General features: G+C 38.3%; 1 protein-coding gene across 1 annotated transcript in view; it reads right to left on the bottom strand.

The window, feature by feature from the left end:
• Positions 1-24,229, bottom strand: part of COL4A5 (collagen type IV alpha 5 chain) — a 101,374-nt gene that overhangs the window by 72,703 nt on the left and 4,442 nt on the right. Inside the window, exon 2 of the mRNA XM_072431661.1 lies at positions 6,074-6,133. Coding sequence (XP_072287762.1) covers positions 6,074-6,133 — 60 coding nt within the window. The remainder of the gene's footprint in view (positions 1-6,073; positions 6,134-24,229) is intronic.

Below are 24,229 nucleotides of genomic sequence, written 5' to 3' on the forward strand. Positions count from 1 at the left end.
ATTGGAAGGGATGCGGCAGCGCCGGTCAAAAGGGGATTGCAAGACAGGAGCGAAGTGCCCCTTGCAGGACCTAGTGGTATGCCTACCCCCAGGTCTGCTGTATCGGGTTCTTTATTAGGCGACGCTGGAGGTGACAGCGTGGGATAAGAGGGGAAAGATGCGAGCAGTGAGGCACCAGAGGTTGCATATGCAGCAAAAGTTTATGTGTGTTTTGAGCTCCCCCTTGGGCGCTCACCTGTCACAGGAAGTGAGGGGCAAAATATGTAAAGGTGAGTATGTTGAAATATTTTTGCTGCTGCCTGTGGAGCGTTTTGGGTATAGGGACCAAAAATTTGGTGATAATAAGCGTCCAGGAGATGAGAAGGGGGCGTGGCATTTGATTACACACACTTTTCAAAACTGTCTCCAGGCGTTTGCCATTCTGGAGAGTTTTGTGGGTGAAAAGGCACCTGAACATTGTTTCTGAGGCTACAGGAGGGTTTGCAGAGGCCTTTAGGGGTAGCGTGGTAGCGGCTGGGGGCACCTGGTGGTTAAACTAAAGTATCTCAAAATTTGGATATGAGTGGTACTTTCATGGACTTTCATGAAAAATTAGTGTATGAGTGGTACTTTCATGGACCTTTACAAAAACCTGCAAAACTGTTTTGGTATAATGTTTTATTGAGAATGTTTTGCTCATTGTTTTGGTTGTAAAATTATTTGGTTATGTTAATAAACAGGCTGCTATAGCAAGTTTAACCCAAATACAGTGTCAACTGTGTTTGTTAAATAAAAAGATGCAGTGTCCAGGACAAGCTGGCAGCAGCTGTTACTGCCTTCATTCCTCAACCCTTGTCATGTCACCCTTGTGCTTTTGTAGCAGTAGCTATAGATTTGCTTTTTTTCCATTTGTGTTACAAGGGAAAAATTATTTTCCTCAATCAAAGAACTTGCTGGAATTCCAAGTAATTTCTAACTCCTTTTGCAGCATTTGACACTAGCTATAGAATCACCAGCTTTTGTAGCTATTTTTGTTGATCAGTACAGAGGACAGTAATCATGACAGATCAGCTGTCTAAAAGGCATCATACTTATAGCTAGAGCAGCTCTGTATCAGCCACAAATCGTAAGAGGAAATAAAAAGTGTAGCTGCACCACATTGCCTCAAAGGTACTAGTGTAACATTGCCCTAAATCCTCTACAGTCCCAAGAGCAGGAAGAGGTAAGGAGTCTGCAAAAGATTTGATTGCATGAGTTGCAATCCATATTGGGTAAATTGAATTATGTCTGCCGCATAATGCTCATGGGGCCAGTTTTCAGTCGGCGGTTGGCAGCTGCCATGGCTGGGGTTAGATCTCTGGGACATTTTATTAGGCTGAGTGTTGCGGGAGGACTTGGAAGAATGGATGCATTTTCTGCAAACTGACAATGGGCGCACCCTGTGGCTGGAAGAGACAAGTGTTATAAAAGGCGCTTGACCTGATGCAGCAGGGTCAGCGGGTTATGGGGCGTATTTTGCTGGGAAGTGGAGCGCTGAACTTTGGCCTGTACAATGGCTGGAACAGGGACTGTGCAAGAACCTAGTGTTACTGGAAATAATTCCAGTAGGGGTGGCATTGAAGTTGTGTGTGTGGGGGGCCACCATGTGGCAGAGTCTCTTTCCTATTTCCAGTGGGATCGATTCCGGGAGTTGGTGCCGGGTGCCCCCTCAGTTGGGGGTGCCTTGTCCGCCAGGGCTGAGGATTGTTGCAAGAAATATTGGGGAGGTTGGGGGCTTTATGCTCTGATAGTTTTGAGGTTTTGTTGCTTACAGCAGTTTTTACTGTGTCCTTTTTTGCTGCATTGAGACTGGGGGAGGAGGTCAGTACCCGCAAACTTAGGCTTGGTGGATTGTTACTCGGTGATGTAATCTGGTCTGTGGGATATTTGCGGATCTGGATTCCAAAGTCAAACGGATCAGCTGGGTATGGGTGTGTGTTTGGGACTTTATGCGCTTCCGGGGTCTGAGGCCTGTCCGGTCAGGGCAGTAAGTGAGTACTTAAAAGTTTGGCTGCCAGGGAATGGCCCCTTTGTTTGGATAATGGATAATTTTTAGCATGTTTTCAGTTTGTGGCAGTTTTCAGGAAATGTGTGGTGGCTACTGATAGGGAGGCAGTTGAGCATTCATTCCATTCCTTCCAGATAGGGGCCGCCACTGAGATGTCCAGATGGGGGCTTGGAGAGGAAGCCATCAGGCATTTGAGTGATGGTAGTCTACACGCTTCAAATTGTATGTATGCCCTCACCTTTTATAAAAGGAAGTGGTTGTGGGGGATTGTTTTTGGGGTACCAGAATGTGGTTGGGAGTTTGATGTTTTGATGTGTGTTTAACAAATGGAGGGTAAAGGTGGCTGGAGTTTTTGTATTTTTTTTTTTTTTTTCAGGTACAACTGAATGTTTAATCTGGATCATAGGTCACTCTTATGTTTATTGGGGAGCAAAGCGAGCTGTTGTGTGGCCTAACGGCCGACAGTTGGGGTTCCTGTGAAGTGATTCTCTGGTATGCTGGATAGGTGTTCCAGGTATACAGTGGAGCCACGTGATCCCTGAAATTAACCGTTATTCGTGACTGGACAGGCCCCCAGATATAGTATTAGCACATGCTGGGGGGAACGATTTGGGTTTGAGGTCAACGAGGGATCTTATCAGGGATATTAAGTTCGATTTCCTACAGCTTAAAACCTCCTTCCCTTATAGTGTATTTTTGTGGTCTGTTATGGTTGGTCGCCTGGCGTGGCAGCATGCTCGATCAGTAGACAAATTAAATAAGGCACAGATTAAAAAAAATAAGGAGGTTGGACGTTTTGTGGTCAGGATAAGGGCATGGTGGTCCGGCATTGGTAGTTGGAAAAGGATCCCCATTTGTTTTTGCGGGGGGAAGCGGTCCACCTCAATGCTGTGGGGACTGATGTATGGTTTCTGGTGCTGCAAGAGGGTTTGCAAAGGTCTTTCCGGGTGTAGAGTTGCATGCAAGCATAAGGAGTCCTGCCTCCATGCTTGCGGTTTGGTGGCGGTTTTTGCTGGTTCATGGGAGTGGGGTTCAGTGCATTCAAGGCAGCAGGGGTGGGAACCCATCAGGGTATGTGTTTCTAGATAAGTGAGGTTTCACGGTAGACTGAGTTGTGGTGAGGCCTGGTAAAAGCAAAGGGATATAGAAAAATTGTATCAGTGTGCAGGACAAGCTGGCAGCAGCTGTTAATGCCTTCATCCCGCTACCCTAGTCATGTCACCCTTGTGCTTTTGTAGCAGTAGCTACAGATTTGCTCTTTTTTCAGTTTGTGTTACAAGGGAAAATTTTATTTTTTATTTTATTTTCTTGTTATTATTGTTCTAGAATTCCAAGTGATTTCGAACTCAGTTATTGAACAATTGACCTTTTGCAGCATTTGATGCTAGCTATAGAATCACCAGCCCTTGTAGCTATTTTTGTTGATCAGTACAGAGGACAGTAATCATGACAGATCAGCTGTCTAAAAAGCATCATACATATAGCTAGAGCAGCTCTGTATCAGCCTCAAATCGGAAGCTTAGCTGCTGCACCATATTGCTACAAAGGTACTAGTGGAACATTGCCTTAAATCCTCTACAGAAGATTTTTTTTCAAATTTATTTACGCTAAAGATTTCTAGAAAAAATATCAACTCTCAGGGAACCCTTGCAATCATTTTCAGGTCTCAGGGAACCCCTGCCTAAATCAATTCTTCAGTGCTTTTAGCTGCTAAATCCTGTCATTTACTTCTCTGCTGGCCACACATTTATTTTACGAAAAATTTCCACTTTTTCAAAGTTATTGATTGTGTCAGTAGGACTTCTAAAACATAACTTTATTTGGTATTAAATCAACATTTGAAAACAAAAAAAAGTTATCCTAAAGGAGGTGAGAAATGCTATAGTGGTTAATCATTTAAAAAGAATATCTTTAATGGAGTACAGTTCATGTACCCAAATAAACGTGGGATTGACAGTTGTTTAATCATCTGACCTACATACCCTTCTTTAAAACGATAGCATAGCGCTACATACAGAAAAGTAGAACTTGGCACATGCAATTTTAACAGGCAATGCAGCTGGCAAACTTTACACTAACGAGACAAGTTTCCTTGCCAAGGCCAACACCGTTGTCTACATCACTTTTTCCTGCTCACTTTGATGACTTCTCAAAGTACAAATGCCTCTTGATACTTAAGATCTTTTTTTTATTAGGGTAGCAATTACATGAATAATGCTGTTTTGCTTCTACTTGCAGAGATTTTTTTTAGTTCCCTCAATTTATATTCGCCTAAGGATAGGTTTAGTTAATAAAGTATTATTATTAATGAAACTACATGTGCATGCCACAAACCTGAATAAATCATTGCCAGAAATCAACTGCTAATATTAATTTTGTCTTCATGATATGTATGTGCAGGGGTTGTCTTCTATCTGACCATTATTACAAAGGTGTAGTCTTTCCACAAACCACCAACGAAGGAGAGCCTTATTCTAATGACTATATAGTAAAGAAGACATTCTTTCCTCTGATCATCTGGGTAAGGGGGTAATTTGTTCACGAACCCCAAATGTTGGGGGAGTGCTTTTGTCTGTATTTTCACATTCAAAGATAAGCTTTAAGCATGTGAAAAAGTAAACGTGTGCAAAAAATAGCATGAAATATCGTAAAGAGCAGATGTGCTTGAAACCTGATAGTTAGCTTTAAATAATAAAATAATATCAAATAATAATAATTTATAAAAATATATAGCGTATACCATGAATATTATGCCGGACAATAATATTTGTACACATAATTACAGAATGTTTTAAATATTCTGCTACAAAAAGGATATATATATATATATATATATATATATATATATGGTATGAGAATCACATGAATGTGTATACAGAACTGCAAAACAGAAGATGACATTTTTGCAGCTCTACAAATAAGCCCCACTTGGGGGAGAATCATGTCAAAGAAGCGAAACTAGTTAGGTACATTGCTACTGATTTAATAAGACTTCCAAAGTTGAGGGGCTAGGATTAGGATATCAGTCCGTTAAAACTTTATCAGACTTTATCAGCAGTTGTATGTCCCATATTAATATCCTAAAAAGGTTTGTAAAGCATACATTACGATTGAATTTTTTTACTTTTAGTAGTCATATAATCTTTAAACAGTAAACAAAAACAATTTCATTTTTTGAAAAGAAAAGGGAAAAAATAAAGCTCATTTCAAGTTTTTATTCTTTTCTGCATCCACAGGTAGGTAAATTCACCCTCTATGTTTGTCCTAGGGGGCACTTTCACTGTAACACAAAATGTAACAGTTGCACACACATCGGAACCAAAATCTTTCAATAGACCACTTGTTCTAGAGGTACTGTCAATAAACATAGTACTCATCATTATGTACAGATTTCCTCTTCTGTTGTATCTAGAACAAAAGAAAATTCTTTCCAAGGGGACACAGGCGAAATGCTATTAAAAAAAAATGTTTTGCACAAAATTATATAAAAATTATTTTTAAAAAAATCAATGTATAAAACTTAAACCAAAAGCTTGGTCATGATTTGGATTGAGGTATGGAAATTTCATTAACCTTACTGTGTAGGTATCCATGCTCTCTCCAGTTACAGGACTGTTTAATAAAATAAATACTTTAAACAGAAAGTTTCCCATAAAAACAATACACTTATAAGTAAAACCCAAATTAACCAATATTATTATTATTTTTATTTTTGGATGGAGTAAAGACAGGTTAGGGGCCTTCTCCACTTTTTTTGCTGTCCGAATCCTCATATATCCCCAACAAGCCACAGACTCCCGATTCCAGGAGAGAGTGGAATCTTTAGATCCTTTTTTATTATTTTATTGTTGAAGTTCATATAGGAGATTTACCCTTACTACTTGTCCATGTGACAGATGTCAGACTAATAGGAAGAACACAAATAGTCCTTCCTATTATAAAAAGTCTTTTCAACTGCAATAAAAAACATTTTTGGTTGAAGCAGAGGTTTTCTTTGTCTGAGAGTATTGATGCCTTAGTTTGCAATTAAAATAAAAATAAAAGTACCTTGTCTCCTTTCACACCACTGCAGTCACATTTTGATGCTGATGAACAACCTTGACAAGCCTGTGAAAAAAAAAATATTAGTAATATTACTACACATATATTTACAATACATACACACATGTATTAGTGTTAGGATATGCGTGCATTTTAGAGACTAAATGTTGGATCACTTTGCTCCCTTTAGGCAGTTGTATTTAGATCAACATTTAGATGTAACCAGATTACAACAGAAGAACATAGACAGAGATCTTACAGTTACAAGGAACCGAAGTTGAAAGGTGAGATGGAGTAAGAAAGAATTAAAGGGAGAATGTGAATGTATGAATTATAAGTAATAATACCAAGGCCCATACACATGTCAAATTTCTGTCACTGAAAAGTATCTTTTGTGATCATTTGCAGCAACATTGCAATGAATGAGGGCTATTCAAGTCTATAGAGAGTCAAGGACAGGTGCCCTACCCAACAAAAAAAGACAGAGGTCACCCCAGTCTTTGACTTGGGCAACAATGATCTAATGTGTGTGTACATGCTATAATTTTCCTGCCATTATTCATATTATCTGTTACTATGGTCAGTTAGGAAGGGAATCTTGCAGGTACATTTACATACAAAAAAAGTATGATAATCATAAATCATTATGTCCAAGAACAGCCCTTTCCCATCAGTGTAGACTGTCCTTGCCAATTTTTGGCTTCTGTGTTGGCAGCTAAAAAGTATAAGGCCAACAGACTTACTTGGATACTGAACAAGAATGGAAAATGGGTCACATTGCTTCCTATATGGGGCTGTTGTATGGCTACTGGGTACAACGCACCAGTTGTCAAAGTCCATGTTACTCATATAAGATCATCACTATAACATTTTGTAGATGAGGCTTCTTTTAATTGAAGAGGAAATCAGCTTGTATGTGCCAGTGTAAACATCTAATATTCACTCCAAATACAACTATGAATTGTTCATATTACATACAAACAAACATCTGCAGCCTCATGTATGTTGTTGCCAGCTAATAATTGCATTGTTAGAGGCGTATACCTGACCACAAATCATACAATCCCTCCATAACCATCTACAACTAACCAGTGTATTTACTTTCTTGCACAAATTGTTTGATTCATAGCCAGTATGACCATTCCACTATACAATTCTTGGCAAATCTTAAACAATTATATATACAATTATTATACAATATATAGGAAATGTCCACATTCTGAATGTCAGCTTTTTATAGACATGACCATCTTTATGAGCATAGGATTTTTGGAAGTCAAGCAGTTAAAACAGCGAGGAGTCACATGTATGGTGTAATGAGTGCCAGGGTACGGCCACAGCTAATAAATGTGCTAGCACCACAGAGAGGGCTGCAGTCAACTGCATATGAGAATTGATTAGCACTATAATCTTCAAAGCTGGCAGAAGTGCTTATTCAGCAGCTGTGTTAATCTGTGAGCAGGAACTTACAATGGAGACACAGGCAAAGGCGCGTCAGCAAATCCAGACTACCCACTGGTGAACTAGCAATGCTGAAATTTCACATGGCGCACCGCTTTGCATAAACCCTCGCTTACCAATATCCTTTTTGAAAGCTACATTTACAACCATGATTTTATTTTCTAGAATGTTTTTGTAGCAATAATGCTGGAACATTGGTGATGAACATTGAAAGTGCACATTATAAATTATGTAAGCTTAAACGGTTATCCATAGAAGCAAACAATAGTTTTGTGTTTGAGCAAATCAATGCCTTTTACAGCAATGATGGCCAGCCAGCAGGTCAAAAGAAATGAGATGAAATGAGAAACTGACTTAAAGCAAAACTTCATCCACTATTTCACCGGAACATAGGAAGGGATCCTATTTTTTTGCCCTGATTTCACTGGTCACTAAGCCATGCAACGGGAGGATTGGCTTAAACTGCTACTTATCTTATTTATCAAAAATCAGAGGCCAGTGATACCACAAATAAACATGCAGCAACTCATGGTAATTGCAAATAACTGTAAGCATGGTAGCTGGGACAAACAGATAAAAATAATGGCAGAACATCTAAATATGGTTAGAAGATTACCATTACCTGCTCTATGCAAAAAATAGTAAATTAGGTTAATTTCCATATGCTTTAGGATCCAGGCTATGCTTTAAAATCTACAACAATACTTTTTTTTCCCATTAAAGGACACTAGTGAAAGTTTATATAGGAATGGCACCTACAACTAAATACTACGTATGCACTCTGTATGCACAAGCTGTACATGAAGGCTGAAAATACTTCACTCTGTAACAATAAAATAAGAAAAAGGTTTGTTAGCCTGGGTTTGTTTAGAATCCAGACAGTATTGTCCTCTCACTCCTCTGTGATTCTGTGAATCATTGACTCAGAATGGCAGTGACTGTGAACATGAAAGTCGCACTTGTATCTGCAGACCACCAAGTGACCCGATATCAGAGGCCCTGCAATGTGATACATGCAGAAAATCAGAGTTTGTCTGTTTTTTTTTACTTTATTTTTTTTTTTTTGGTAATATTTGTAAAGTTTCCCTTTTCCAATTAACATGCTAAAATTTAGACTGAATAAGATTTTTGTTAATAAGTTGAAGTGCTGATACTCGCAATAACACAAGCAAACACTAGAGGGCACACATTGTCTCTAAAAAAAAATCTTGAACTTCTTGTGTGATTGTATATATATCCAGCATGTTCATTTACAGCAGCAGTTATAAAGATAAAAGTAACTCATCTATTAGGGAATTACATTCTGGAGGCCTTATGGGTAGACAATATACAATGTATCCATCTGTTTTATTGTTACAGATATCCATTCTGGTGTAAAAGTGTCAAATTTCTTATATTATTTCAGGTTTTGTACACGTGACAATCAAATTTTAACTGTGGACTGCAGTAATAATGCTGCAAGTCTCTTCATGCCAGCTAACAACAACTTTGCCTAAACAATATTCAGTTTTTGGTAGATCTGGTATTTGTTGCTCAATTGCTGCAAAGTTGTAGCTCCTGAAGTAAGCATCAATTTTGGATGTAATTTTTAAAGCATATCTAAGAAGAAAAATTATACTACAATGCAGATTACCAGCTTTTATAATTATTTCTCTGGCAAACCTCCTGTCCTTGGGTGACAGGTCTCATTTGCTGTACTGTATCTATGAAAAAGTAGTGTTGTATTGCGTATAGGAATCTGGAGCTTGAATCAGCCTTTAGTGGTCCTACATTATATATGAGGATATTTTGGACTTAAGTAGAATGGTGAAGAGCACAGGTTGTTGAGGAGCAAGGAATAGGGTAAGTATTGCTATGTATTACATCCCCCTGGACTAAATGAGCATTTAAGCGCATGCCAAAGTGGGGGCACAACTTTGTTTTTATCTGTTTTCACCAATTACATGCATAAAAAAAACATTCCTATTAAATTAGTAATTTTACTTTCATTGCACCCAGCCAGTAACTATTCATTGAAGCATCTCGGGGAGGTGGTATGATCAGCCCGCCAGTGACACAGGTGGTTTTAGCACCTACTGAATATAACCAGCCTGACAATTACAAGTGTCAGGTCTGGAGTCAGCCTTGTGTAATATAAAGACAAGCTGTATAAATGCACAGCACAAGGATTAGTCCTGTGAGTGGTGTCCTCAGGGCACAAATACCTGCCATACTAGTGAATCACAAGCTCTTTAAAAGAATGTGTCTCTCCCAGGAACATTTTTAACATTTTGCTAGGTTTTCAAAAGAGTTGGAGAAGGTTTGCCTGAGGACCCTACCAATTTTACCTGACACGTAGTGCAGCTGATTTCACTGCATCAAGTCTACTGTTACACTTTTGAAAGAGTTTTCCTTGATTTTACTTGTCACACACTGTGATTGTTGCACATATTTATATGTTTGTAAGACTTGTTTTACGATGTGATAGGCGAAGCAGCGTAAATATTATATGCATGACTGGCAAGATTTCATAACACATAAAAGAGGGCTTAAGAAAATGGAATTATGGAAAAAATAATTCTGATCCCTATACCAGACAGTCCTGATTGTTAAACATAATAAAATAATTGATGTATAATTTTTCAATGACACAAGAATACCAAGATTGTAAGCTCTTCCGGGCAGAGTCTTCTCCTCCTCCTGTGTCACTGTCTGTATCTATCTGTCATTTGCAACCCCTATTTATTGTACAGCGCTGCATAATATGTTGGCGCTAGATAAATCCTGTTTGGTTTACGCCAATAGTTTCTGTGTGCAGGGACTTGTGTTCAGTCACAGAGGAACCTCCATTCACTAAACAAGGGATTTTAAGTCTACCAACAACTCTCAAAGCTACCAGTTGCTGAGAAATTTGCAGGATCTGTTTGATTACTGCTAGCCATCATCCACTGAAATTCCAAAGAAAGTCTCCATTACCTTATTGTAAATATTTCACAATGATATGAAACTGCTCTGAAGAAGGCTTAGGTAGTATTAAATGTGTGTACCTAATCAAGTAGACTCTAGGGTTATAATAACCCCGGGAGAAAGAACAGTGTCAGAATCTCTTTAAAGCTTTCCCCCTAAGGGTAATGCAGTGCTTAGGCCTTATTGGCTAATCTCTGCACCATAAGACAGTAACACTATCAGCCCTGAATTATTATGAATTGCCTCAAATGGAAGAATCCTTCCAAAAATGCAACATGGAAAATCTTTTCACATTGCACTGCAATATAACTATTTTATGAAAATAATCCCTTGGAGGTCCTAAAATCCTGTTAGATAAGACATCCAATGGGGATGGGGCTTGCTAAATTTATAGGACAACATTACTGTAGTGATATAAATATTTCTTCTATATACCCAAAGTATATGCACAATTTTATTTGGTATATTATAAACTATGTGCAGCCTCTACAGAACTGAACACCTAGGGAATGATGGCTGTTGCTTCTATGCATCCGTATAGCAGAATAAGTTTGGATACGTATCAATTCCACGAGCTCTATACCACAGATACTGAGTAGAGATGATAATAGAACACACATGGGGCTATTTTTACCACAGTGAATCTGACATTAACAACACTCTCTTCCAGGTCCATGTGTTTAAGTGGCAGTGATTGATTCCACACCAGAGAATGTTGCTGGTTATCAGATTTACTCATTTTATAAATAGAATCCATAGTTCTAAGTTCCTAAGTACGTCATACATATCAAAAATAAAACAACATAAAAACCCTAAAGGTGTTTTTGTAGGCAGGTGTTCAATCTCTTAGAAATGAAAAACTCTGTACTGAGATTGTAAATTTATATAAACTAATAAATAAATATATAATACTTTGGCTTTTCATTTTAAACTTTTATGCTATATATTAAACAAAGGAGCAGCATTTCCCAAACTGTAATATATAATTCAAGGAAAACTATCCCAGTAGTTTACTCTTTTTTCTAAGCAAACAAATAGCTGGTGACTAGTGACCTGTGGATGTCAAAGGTCACCTAGAACAGAATGGCCTGCAAAGCCCTTTGGTTATGATCTCGCAATTAAGTGAAATTAGGATCTTTTCTGCTAAGGGACAAAGACTGTGTGAAGAAGGATATCCTATTCCTCTAACAACCCCCCTTAATGAATATAATGCTGAGTGAGACATAGAGTAAAAGGCCATTCCCCAACGCAAGTCTTTGTCGTTTGAGAAAAGAGACATCAAAGGTGAAATATTAATGTTTTCAATACCATTTGCAATTATGTCCAGGTTTGCAGAGTTCCCACCACTAGATATTCCACCCAGATTATGGAAAGTACATTCCAGTCAGGGCTGACTGACTTTTTTAGTGCCCGCAGTGACATTAAACTGCACATAGGGATCTGCCAGGCAGCATTCCGCAGCGGCGATGCAGGGGGGGCATTCTAGATGCGGGGTCCTTCACTGTACTTCACTATGGGAACATCAGGAGAGGGCTGAGGGATTTACTAAACATGGACAGATTTGATGACTAGATTTAGGTCATCTTGGTACACTGAGACTACTTTTAGAGTGTGTTTTTTATGGCATTTTATTTCTGTAAATATATTCTTAAGAAATGCTCATTGAAATCACAGATATTAGGAACTTGATGGGCTTTCTCAAAAGACCTAAAATTTTAGCATACGAGCCATCCTTTGGGAAAAAAAATATATAGGTAACATGGCCACATAGCACACCCAATTTGGTACACCTTAGCTATCTAACTTTACTTGTGCAATTGTCCAACCAGTGCATTGGGCACATAACATGTTGCACTAAATACTAGATCCTCTGACCTGTGCATTTACGCCAAACCTGGTATATGGACAGTGTAGTGTACAGTCCTAGTCCATTCCCAATATCTGTAAGATGGTGCAAGGTTAATGTATTGCCAGAGCGAATGCATTCCAAAAAGGCAACAACAACATAACATGCTGGACCTGTAAGAAGTGGCAAAACTCAAGGCAACCACAAATACTCAAAAGTACATTTGACTTAATTTTTGGGTATGCTGTGTTCTGCATGGCCAAATGAAGGATTTGACATCCACTGTGACTATAGTTATGTTCTTACTACACAAATCCAGGCATAGGATGTATTTATCAAAAAGTAATAAATGCACTGTAAAGTTTCCAGGATAATAAATACAATGCAATCATTTGACTGACAAAGCAAGAGTGCAACAGCGCAAAAAAAATACATACATATTTTTTCTACCTTCCTGTTTCGTCTACATTACTATGTATTGGTAAAATTTGACTTGTATACATATTTTCAGACCCAGGTGTAGGTGCAAATGAAAGATGGGCTTTTCTAACGCAAACAGCAGTAAAAACATTATATATTAAAATCATAGTTCTCCCCAGAGGATTTTAGCCGGTTGCTCCGCCCAGCTGATTTGAATACCCCGCCCAGCTCTCGGCAGCTCTCATCCTCAGATGCACGGATCTCAGGCTGCTGTGTGTCATCCGTTCAGAGGATTGCTGCTGGGATGAGAGGTGAGCACGCAGCTCAGCCTTCATGTGAAAGAGACACAGGCAGCCCCGCCCCCATCTCATAGCACGAGCTCGGATTACTGTTTAAAAAAAATGAAATGTATCCAGTGTGTATAAAGTGTGCATGTCATTCTGCATCCTCATAGCTCTGTATACAAACCTCCATATCTCCTAATATGTATGTCATAATGACCTGTAATCTTCAGGGTGTACAGGGGACCCTCATAGATACTACTTACTACAATTGCAGCCCCCCAGGTACAAAGAATTTCAAGATATGGGGGTCACAAATGGCTGAAAAAATATGAGGTTACTGGATACCCATGGCATAAACAACTGGGTGCACTAAATTTGCCGTGTTTTGCCACACCCCCTTTTTTACCACCCGCCTACAGCTTCCTACCACCCGGCTGAAAAAAATTTCTGGGGAGAACACTGAAAATTATTATTTTTGGGGGTATGATAAATGTACAGTACATACAGTAAATAAAATATGTTGCTTTATAAATGTGTTAAGGTTTTTTTTTGCATCAAAAATTCCAAAACTCACAAATTCTTAGCAGCCAAAATCTAACATAAAAAGACAAGTTCATTCTACTCCATAGGCATTACCAGAAACATATTTTTTCAATGTTCTACTACTTTTAAATTGCAAATTAATTATTAATCAATTCCTAATGTTGGAAAAGGTAACCCCACAAGACACCATCATGTTGTAATGGGAAGAAATAGCAGCTATTTTTCAGACATCTACTTGTATTGCTAGGTCTCTTAGATTGTAAGCTCTTCTGGGCGGGGTCCTCCCCTCCTCCTGTGTCACTGTCTGTATCTTTCTGTCATGTGCAACCCCATTTACCCATATAATGTACAGCGCTGCATAATATGTTGGTGCTATATAAATACTGTTTAAAAATTATAATAATAAAAGAGAGCAGGACCTTCGCACCGTACGAAAAGTATTACTAACAGTCAGCAACAATTCCCAGCAAGGGTAGAGTGAGGCTATGGAGTACATTACCCTTCACTCATGTCTGCGTAAATGGTTTCATTTAATCTCCTTTACAAAACTGTTTATGACTGTCAAGCTTCACTTCCCACTAATCAGTAAGATCAATGGGGACCATAGCTGCTTACTCAGTTCAAGTATACAGGATATCCGGATTTTGTTTAAATGTTACCTAGGCCTCCCGCCACGAGCCTCGGGGGTTTTCTTCAAAAACGATTTCCAGATGTAATCAAATGGCATGTGGTATTTATTTATTGCCCCGTCCACTTCACACTGTGCTTTAACATACTAAGAAAACACAGCGCTGGGAGTTTCTGCACTCATGTTTGTTACACTAATAAACCTTCTTTATAACTCCCAGATGCCTTAAAATGAACTAGTTCTTAACATCTATGAAATGTGCCTGTCATCACCTGCAACTCGACTGCAGAAATGGGACTATAGCTTTGAACATGAATAACTATAAAATAAAGCTTACATCTCCTTTGCTAGGATTTACTAACAGTTACGAAGTAAAAACATGAAGCTTAATAAAGTGATGAAACTCTAAAGCAATGTCAAGGGTACTATTAATTTTTGAACCCTGGCATCTACTTGTGTTTCACTGACCCAGTTTATCCAAATGCTGTTACAAACTACACATATAATTATTAAATGAAACCCAGGAGCAATATGAAAGCTGTTCCTGACCTCAGCTTTTAGAAATGCTGTTTGCCTGGCTGTGTATGGCTTCCTGGAACCCGGATAGTATAATAAGCCAGAACAACGTTAGGACTCAGGACTCCTGACCTGCATACATCATAAAGGTCAATGACAGGTCAAAAAGTGGAACTTGACAGTCAAGCAACTAGTGGTTAGCTCCATGCAAATTTATACATGTCTTATGTTTTTGAACAAGCCAAGATTTATGTTCTAGATTTACTTTTACTGTGTTAACAAACAACAGTATTGTATAGTGCAGTTTTATCACAACTTCTTTATAGGCAGTTAAACTTGTGCTTGGAAACCAGTAACTCAAATTAAAAAAAGCTTCTAATTTGCAGAATGATTTTTCATTTTTATTTAGAAAATGGAAAATTCTCTTTAAGGGGTATTTGCATTTATAACTCTTCCTTTGATACCTACTTACTAGCTGCTTTAAAGGAACAGGTAAGCAGCTCTGGGACAACATGAGGTCAATGATCTATGTGCCCTAAATAGATCCAGAAGATTTTGAAAAACTACTACATGTATGTCATTGTAATTTCTTTGTTACAAATAAGCTTCCCAAAAAGAACTCACTGCTTTTATTACTGTCTCACTTATTTGCCAAAATTTTGCTTTCATTAGAACACTTATAAAGTAGTGATACAGACATCCGTTGAAACATTCCCTGGTAGGGAATCTTTTAGCTCCATGTGTTTCAATGGCAGTAATTTATTCAGATGTACTGTTATAAATAGTCCCCTAGGACTTATCATGTGCTTGTAGCTTGTAGGTTCGCCTGTTTAGTCAAGAAAGGAGGAAGTACCGTAACTACCATGCAGGTGTCAGTATTCACTGGTAAAATGTTAACATTGTGCCAAAAAATTGCTAAAAATGCAGGACTACCACTGTGATGACCAGTGACCACTGGACAAAATGCCTTAGAAAAGAGGCTTTGAGTTGCATAATGAGAGGAAGCCTGTGAGAGCATGGGATAAGGTAAGTAAAAGTCCTTTTCACCTGTACTATTGGGAGTTCCACTGCAAAGGAGGATTTATTATTTACCCAAAGTTAGGGTTAAAGCTTTTTTTTGCCACACTGATACAATGAAACAGTGATTCCACTATTGCTCTTTTATGAAACCAATATTATTATTATTACACAGTATTTACATAGCTCCAACATATTACACAGCGCTTTACAAAGTCGATAGCCGTGTCACTACCTGTCCCTCAAATGGGCTCACAATCTAATGTCCCTAACATAGTCATATGTCTTTATTACAGAGTAAGGTCAATATAGGGGGAAGCCAACTAACCTACCTGTATGTTTTTCGAATGTGGGAGGAAACCCATGCAAACACAGGGAGCACCTGCAAACTCCATGCAGATAGTGCCCTGGCCAAAATTTGAGACCTAACAATGCAAAGACCAAAGTGCTAACCACTGAGCCACTGTGCTTCCCCTGAATCATATTTAGTGAATTTGATCATTACCGCATCATCACAAATCTGTCAACAGCTGAAGCTGGCTTTATGCTGTCTACACAAAGGCTAAAATGTCCTCAGTATTGAACAATAATACCATGACACAATTTATTAGTTTGCTTGTGAGACATTTTGGCAAATAAATTAGCTGCCTATTGGTAATCACCTGTAATATTTTACCGATTACTCCTTTGTATAACATTCCTTAACAATGATACACTTAACAAGTGCTTTCCCCAAATTCCTGCCAAAAGTCATTACTTGGTTAAACTTAAAAAAACACTTGATTAATCTTTATGCGTAACTAAGTTAATGGTCAACATAGGACCACAAGTGGGTGCACATGCTTATGCACAAGTCCAAGAAACTGCACATTGATATGTGCACAAGTTTACAAATCCTTTAGGATGATCACATTTTAGTTCCCGAACATAAAAGTACTATATTAAACAAACTGATGATTTCTTAACACTAATGCCAAGCAACAAGAGCAATGATAGCATGAGCATCAAATAGTATTTGTTCAATATCAAAGCCACATCAGCTGGCAGGTCAGGTCTAACCAACAGCAGCGCTGAGCATGCTGGATCTCTGCTATCCAGGATTTACTGTGCTACATATTTAAAGAAAAGAACAGCAGGCAGAAGGAGATTTGTCCATCGCTGACCATTTAAGAAAGCCAGGGCTTGCAAATGAAGAGGCATGGATTGGACTACACTAGAACAATGTCCTCATGCGATAATAAAAATCTATCTCAGCTACACTCACTGTTGAGGTTTAACATTGTCACAAATGGTTCCTGAAATCAGAAGCATGGTTTGTTATCCTTTTGTTGCCTTCTAGTTTAAAACATACTGCTTTCCTTTGGACATGTAAAAGAGCACCAAGATGTTACCAGCAGATCATTTACAGTAAAACTGCAAGCTGCAACAGAATACTGTTTGGTAGAACACTTAAAGTTGCACTGCTGGCCTGCCTTCTTACCAAAGTGCAGACTATTGCCATGTCTTCCCTGGATAAAAATGATGTACTTACAACTCCACTGCTTCATGGTCAAGTTCAATCTTGTGCCCATTGCAAGCTATTTTGCAGGATACTGGGGTCAGCATGGGTACTCTGCCTAGTCTGAAGCGGCAAAGACCCATATGAACCCAGCTGCTATACATCCCCTGTGTGTGTTCTCACGCTTTTCTCTTATAACCAGCATGGTTTCTCAGCAGCCTGTTTTGTGGAGTTGGACAGAACAGGCAACTTCCCCATACATGTATTAATAACCCTTAAGCGCTAATGACCCTGTCAGCAGTTCACCATTTGTGCTTTTTTTTTAGTGGACCACTTTTGGTAAGTACCAACTGCTGTATACTGGGATCACCCCACAGCAACTGCCTTTTTAACCACCTGAGCGTTACACTGATTTCTAGATTTCTGTTCCAAAAGCGTCACAGGTTTTCATGAAATTTTTTTTTTTAAATTGTAGACCTGTAACTTACAGAAATATGTCCGAATAGGGTTCTAGTAGATATCATGAATATAAAAAGCTGGATTAGCACAGCGGGACCAGGTAAGTGGGGATTTTAGTGTAGGCGAAAAAATACGGGGTTAACCAAAAGAGCAAAAATATTTAGTGCGAGAAATTACGGGCTTAGCGGTTAGGGGGTTAAAATGCTCCAGCCATCTAACTATCATAAATATGCCCTTATAGTCATTGCCTATTTTTCTACCTCAAACACATCATGTTCAAGAACTGACTGTTGAATATTGTATCCCATCCCTCAAAATGTATTAATTATTCATTTCACATGTCAGTGGTTTTAAACATGTTAGAGAGAAAGAAATGTGAGGTGTATGGTATATAATTTGCATTTTTCTAAAAGAGAGATGTAAATTTAATAAGGTGGGGTTGGATATAAAATCAATAACTGGCTTCACCAGATTTATTGGGTGGAAGTAGTGGATAGGTTTTTTGTGAAAAGCATTTTTTAATGGCAGCATGCAGAAAAGGTATTATGATTTTTTTTAGGTTGCAGCGGCAGGAACACTATTTAGTTCAACCATAAACAGAATACTGTACTATCATAGGTACCAACTAACACGTGTATTAAAAATGGGGGTCTGGATATATATGAATTTGTTACCTTGATAAGACATATTCCTAATGTGCTCAAAGTGGCAGTACTTGGCAAAGAATATATCTGGTGTAAATATATGCTTTTCTCCATCTTTAAAAGAAGAGCCTCTTTCAAATCCACAAGAGACCCAGTTTGATTTTCATAATCTTTTGCATGCTGTAATGCATTCCAAGACAAGTTCATTTTCAGGCATGAACAAACATGCCAATAGTACTCAGATCTGAGCTCTTACTCTCCTGCACTTTGCATTCCTCAAAATAGAAAAAAAAGTTAATATTAGACAAAGAACTAAAACCTGCTGTCATTACCTCTGGGCTACATTCGGGCCATATACATGTTTCAATGCGTGTTAACGCAAGTATTTGAGACAGTTTATGTTCCTTATAATGTGCTCTATTAGGCTAACCTAAATACAAAAATGTTTACCAAGGTACTAAAACTAGACTATGAGCATACAGTCCAAGTAGTGAAATGTAATAAACATCTACAGATTCTAGGTTTTTGCCTATTTATTTTGTATGTGATTTGCCCTCACTTTCTGTGTGGTCATCGTGGCAGAAAAAGGAGAATCTTTCAAGAAGGGAAACAGAGAACAATTAGGCATACTTATTAACTTCAGTCTATTGTCTTTATTGCTGTCAGTGTCTGGTTAGTGTAATTCTTTTTACTTTTTGAGCATTCACTGGGAATGGAAATGAGTGTAAACCTCTGGAACAAGCATTCACACAGCAATGAAAACCGAGAAGTACTAACCACATCCCACTCCACATCCAAATCCACAAACAAAGTTGGGGGCTACACTTAACCTGACTCTTACACTTATCTCCTACTTTTACTCCAAATTGTAAATTCGCCCTGACAACTTACCGTATTTTTTGCCGTATAAGACGCACTTTTTCTTCCCCAAAACTGGGGGGGGGGGGTTTTTTTCTAGATTTTCCTCCTTTAAAGTTGGGTGCGTCTTATATTCCGGAGCGTCTTATAAGGCGAAAAATACGGTAACACTGACCCCTTCAAACCCTAAACTTACCCCTAACTTTAAATTTAAACTAATCCTATAACTCACAACTAAGTATTTGTGAATCTTTTTGAACCTGTATCTAACTTATACACTCATTAGCCATACTAAAAACTCTCTTTTCTGTTTAAGTCTCAGAGTGCCGAAATATTAGATTGCAAGAGCAAAGCTAAAGTGTAAACTGCAGTACCTAACTGACAATAAATCAAGTTCAGTTTACCAAACTCAGGTCAAAATTAGAAATGCTTACCAAGTAAAATGAAAACAGGAGAAAGTTGCATATACTGTGCAAACTTTGGGACAAGAATTGAATATACTGTTTTGGTGTGGAAAGGGCATGTATATACTGTGATAGTGGTATTCCGAGGGTTTATATATTGTGCAGGTGGTTGGAGGTTTTATCTACAGCAATAAGGAAAGGCCGACCTGTTAGTCTACTCTTAACCTAAATTTACAATTATTCCTTACTCTATTTAAAGCCATTCTGTGGGCTCCCACTTCACCACATTTCCTCCCTTGTCATTATAAATAAAATATTTTACATTTTGCCTGAGAATGGACTTAAAAGGATGAACCTTAAAAGATGAATGCACTTATGGAGCACAAAGCTCCAAAAGCTCCCTCCCCCCATTAGCCTACTCTGGAAACCAGTGAAAAGAAAGCTGGGCTTCCTTTTTCTATGCTAGGTGTCAGCATTTCTGCAATGCTGCACATTCACTGGCTCCTGGCATAAAATACAAGGAAGTTTTGCTTCCCTATACAGAAACTCTGTGACAATGCATATTATTTTAGGAATATAAACTGTCGGGATGCAGAATTCAGGAGGAGAGACAGCATCCTTGCATTTAATGAAAGTATGATTGCTGTTGTTTAAAGGCAACCTATGATGTTTTTCTATTAAATTGAAACGGGGTTGAATCTAGTCAATATTATTGTGTGTCTGTGTCTTCTTGCCCCAAAGAAAATTGCCCCCTATATTATGTGTCCTAGGACAGTTATTAAGGTGAAAATCCCTCATTGTGGTCATGAACAAACATACATACATGACTTGAGTTGGGATTAGAAACAAAGGCAAGGAAAAGGACAGAATATCCAGTTTGACAGGTGTAAGGTATAGGTGGACAAAAAGAGGAAAGGAAGGAAAGGATCCCCCAAAGAGGTCCCAGACAGCAGAGGAAAAACAAATGTGATAGCTAAGTGAGGAATTTAGGAATGTAAGGATTTTTCTTTGCTGTGTACATTATGATGGAGTTTTCCTATCACTTTCTGTCTAGGGCAGGGGTCAGCAACCTTTACTATCAAAAGAGCCATTTTGCCTCCTCTTCCACTAAAGAAAAATAGTCTGGAGCCGCAAAACCTGTCCCCGCATTCTTTGTGTTGCATACTCCTTACATCTCCCCATTCCAGAGGAATTGGGGTTCAAAGGAGGGGGATGTCATTGTACACACCCATTTGTACACGCCCCGTGGTAGATTTATTTCACTGGTAGATTTTTTTCATTAGAACACCGCATAGGGAATCCCCCTCCTTCGTAGTGTCTTGGGAGGAAGGGGATCCCCCATCAGAGATCTCCCCGTGGCAGCCGAAGGGAGCCACAACAAGGAGGCTAAAGAGCCGCATGTGGCTCCGGAGCCGCAGGTTGCAGACCCCTGGTCTAGGGGATGGCTGTCAACTTAATCTAACAATTCTTCACTTGCTGACCTGTGCTTTATTCTATGGTTAGGTTCTGTGTTATCTCAAGGCATGTGCTAAACCTTACCAGTTCTTATATTAGATTACACAAAAACGTGCGTTTCTAAAGGGTGGATGACAGTGAGAGGGTTTGGAAAAAGATATCGGGACAGGGCATCCACTCAGGATGGAGGGGTGCGGCTGACACCACTCTTGAGTTCACAAAAATGCTGTGTGTTGTCAGCCCACAACTCTTTGGAGCAGAGTACTTTTCTGGCAGATCAACAGGCATTCTTTTGTACAGTACTTGCAAGTTTTTAAAGGTATAAAACAAGGAAACATATGCATTTTTTTATATTGCCCTGACATATGCTTTAATAAAAGCATTATTTTTTTAGCCTGTAAAGTTTAGTGTTGAAAGTATACAGAATAAAGACATACATTTTCCTTTACTTTTTTGTTCCTAGAGAATGCAAGGAGCAGATAACACAAAGCAGTAAATAAATTATGATAACCAAATAATGATAAAAAACTGAGATATCAACACTTGATACTAAGCAGGCACATCTGAATACCATGAATGTGAAAAAGTTTATAACAACAGCTCATGACAGAGTACACAAATGCACATACCAATATTGTTCACTCATGTGTAACATCTGATTCATATGTTCACTCACACACTTTCACCAGAGGAGCTACTGTGCCCTCATATTACCTTAGTTAAAGAGACACAACCATGAATTTATCTGCTACAATCACATAAAGATTAGTTGATGGACCCCGAACACACCTCAACTTGGACTCCAGATCAGAGTTGGACTCCAGACTCCAGAGTTATGACACTCCTCTTTGGTCAGCACCTTTATATTGGCTGCTGAGGAATGTGTAGTAAATTGCTGAATGCCAGTCATGAATCAAACTGATTAGAGCTCACTAGAATTGGAGGTATTTTTGAAGGCATCACTTTAAGCTGTCTGTTATGACAATAAATATGTTTCCAGCAGTTATTATCTAATTCCCATACAACTCAGGTTTTCAGATTTTTTTCCCCATTGTAGATAACATACCCTCACATCTTGTCCCAGTGACACCAGGGGATGGAGAATGCTGCAAAGGCAGGCCGCTTCAGACATTGGGCCTGATAAAAAAAAAAAACGCTCTCCAAGGCTGGAGAGGATACACTTTCATGAGTGAAGCTGAGTGATTCAGAAAACCTGGAATGGATCTGGTCCAGGATCCAAAACATTTGCTATCAAATAGAAAATTACTTTGAATAATATCATTCCAGGTTTGCTGCATCACCTAGCTTCACTAATGAAAGTGCATCCTCTCCAGCCTTGAAGAACTTTAATAAATCAGGCCTATTCTATCAGATTTTTAACCTTTTCCCACTCTATCAGACCACAAAGTTGCAAAAGCATGGTTTTTACACTAACTAATTAACATGGCACATACTTGTAATTACATATATTACTTTCCATCCATCTATAACTATAATTAAGGTTTGATCCATACATGGAATGGAATGGAAAGCTAGGAACTTCTGTCTGGACTCTTACTGGTGTCAGTAGATATTGTGGTGATTTTACCTCCCTTTTTGTCCTCCATATATGCAATATTAAATAAATAAAAACTTTTGTTGTTTATCTTTTTTTATCACTTTCTGTGTCTGTTAGTTGAGATTCCCCCACATTTCCTGTCTTCCAGTAACACTTTTAGTAGTACTGGACCTAAATGTCTGAAGACATTATATTGCATCTGTATAGCACTTTTTAAACTTACAAATTGTAAATGTAGGTATTATAGTCAGTAAACATGTGTTTCCCTAAGCCAGACTAGCTATTTCAGAAAATTATTGGAAGACATACCCACCATGTTAAAGTTTTTAGAGCATTCTATTGGTAACATTGGAATCTTTTGAGAGTCTTTACAACTATCACTATATTTGAGAGAATATCTATGGTAAATGGAGGTTTGTGCAGGGCTGTTTAGAGTCACCCTAAATCTCTAAACCCAAGATTCTCAAATTGAGTTCCGTAAAACCCTATGGGTCCTTCAGGGTTGTTAGGGGTTTCTTGAGCTTTAGATGATTGACCTCCCATGTGATGGTGACCTCTTAGTTTGTGGCAAATGCTACTTGTCAGCAGAATAATGACTTTTTAGCTTTGTTATCTGTAATGGTGCCATTTAAATAATGGCGCAGAGGGGGAGGGCATTCTTTCCTTTGACCACAAATCTAAGATACATTTTTTTCCTTAAACTCCAATGGTTTTAGCAGGGGTTCCCTAAGACCTGAAAATTTTTATTCCTCAAGGGTAAAAAGGTTGACAAAGGATGTTCTAACTATTTGGTTAGAAAGCTATATACTAATAATCATAATAACTTGATAAAATATAATTTTATTTTACAACCACCAGATGTCACTTTATTCACAGGGGTGTATTGAAGGGTGCAAGTAAAAGCCAACTCCCTCCAAGGGCTAAGCTGTACTGGAGAGACCTTTAGGAGATAAAAGCTGCTACTGCACCAGTTCATAAAATTCATTCTAAAAATGCTGTCCTTAGGGCTCAATATTTGTCCATATTGTATAAGGTATATAGTAATACATTTGTCTTTAACAACACAGGATTTATTTTACTAAAGGAGTACAATTTTCCCAACAGCAGTGAAAATGCCTTCATTTCAGTCAAATAAAAATGCAACCCTACAGTAAATAAACTCCAGTACATTTAGGTATTATTGTGACATGAAGTTAATTTTAATGTAAATCACTAAAATAGAATCCTACAGATTATCTCATAGACATTTTACTGATTTAATCACACAGCATGCTGAGACTCTTCAACATATGACCTGTCAATCAAACAACTCCAGACTTGTCCTACCAGAGCAGAGCTGCAGGAGCTGGAAAGATACTGAAAAAAAACTTTTCAGGGCATGTATTCAATTTGTAAGGCTCTGGATATTAGTAGAATGGAGCAGAGTCCCCTAAATTCCACACATTATAAACCCTTCACCTTCATATATATATATATATATATATATATATATATATATATATATATATATATATATTGTGTACTGAAAACAGATTCTGTATACATATGTGGCAGCCTTAATTTAGTTTAGCTTACCTAAAGACAATATAATGAACTAATTGTTCACATTGCAGGTACTGCATAGG

The sequence above is a fragment of the Pyxicephalus adspersus genome, chromosome Z (assembly GCF_032062135.1).
Source record: "Pyxicephalus adspersus chromosome Z, UCB_Pads_2.0, whole genome shotgun sequence".
Taxonomy (NCBI): domain Eukaryota; kingdom Metazoa; phylum Chordata; class Amphibia; order Anura; family Pyxicephalidae; genus Pyxicephalus; species Pyxicephalus adspersus.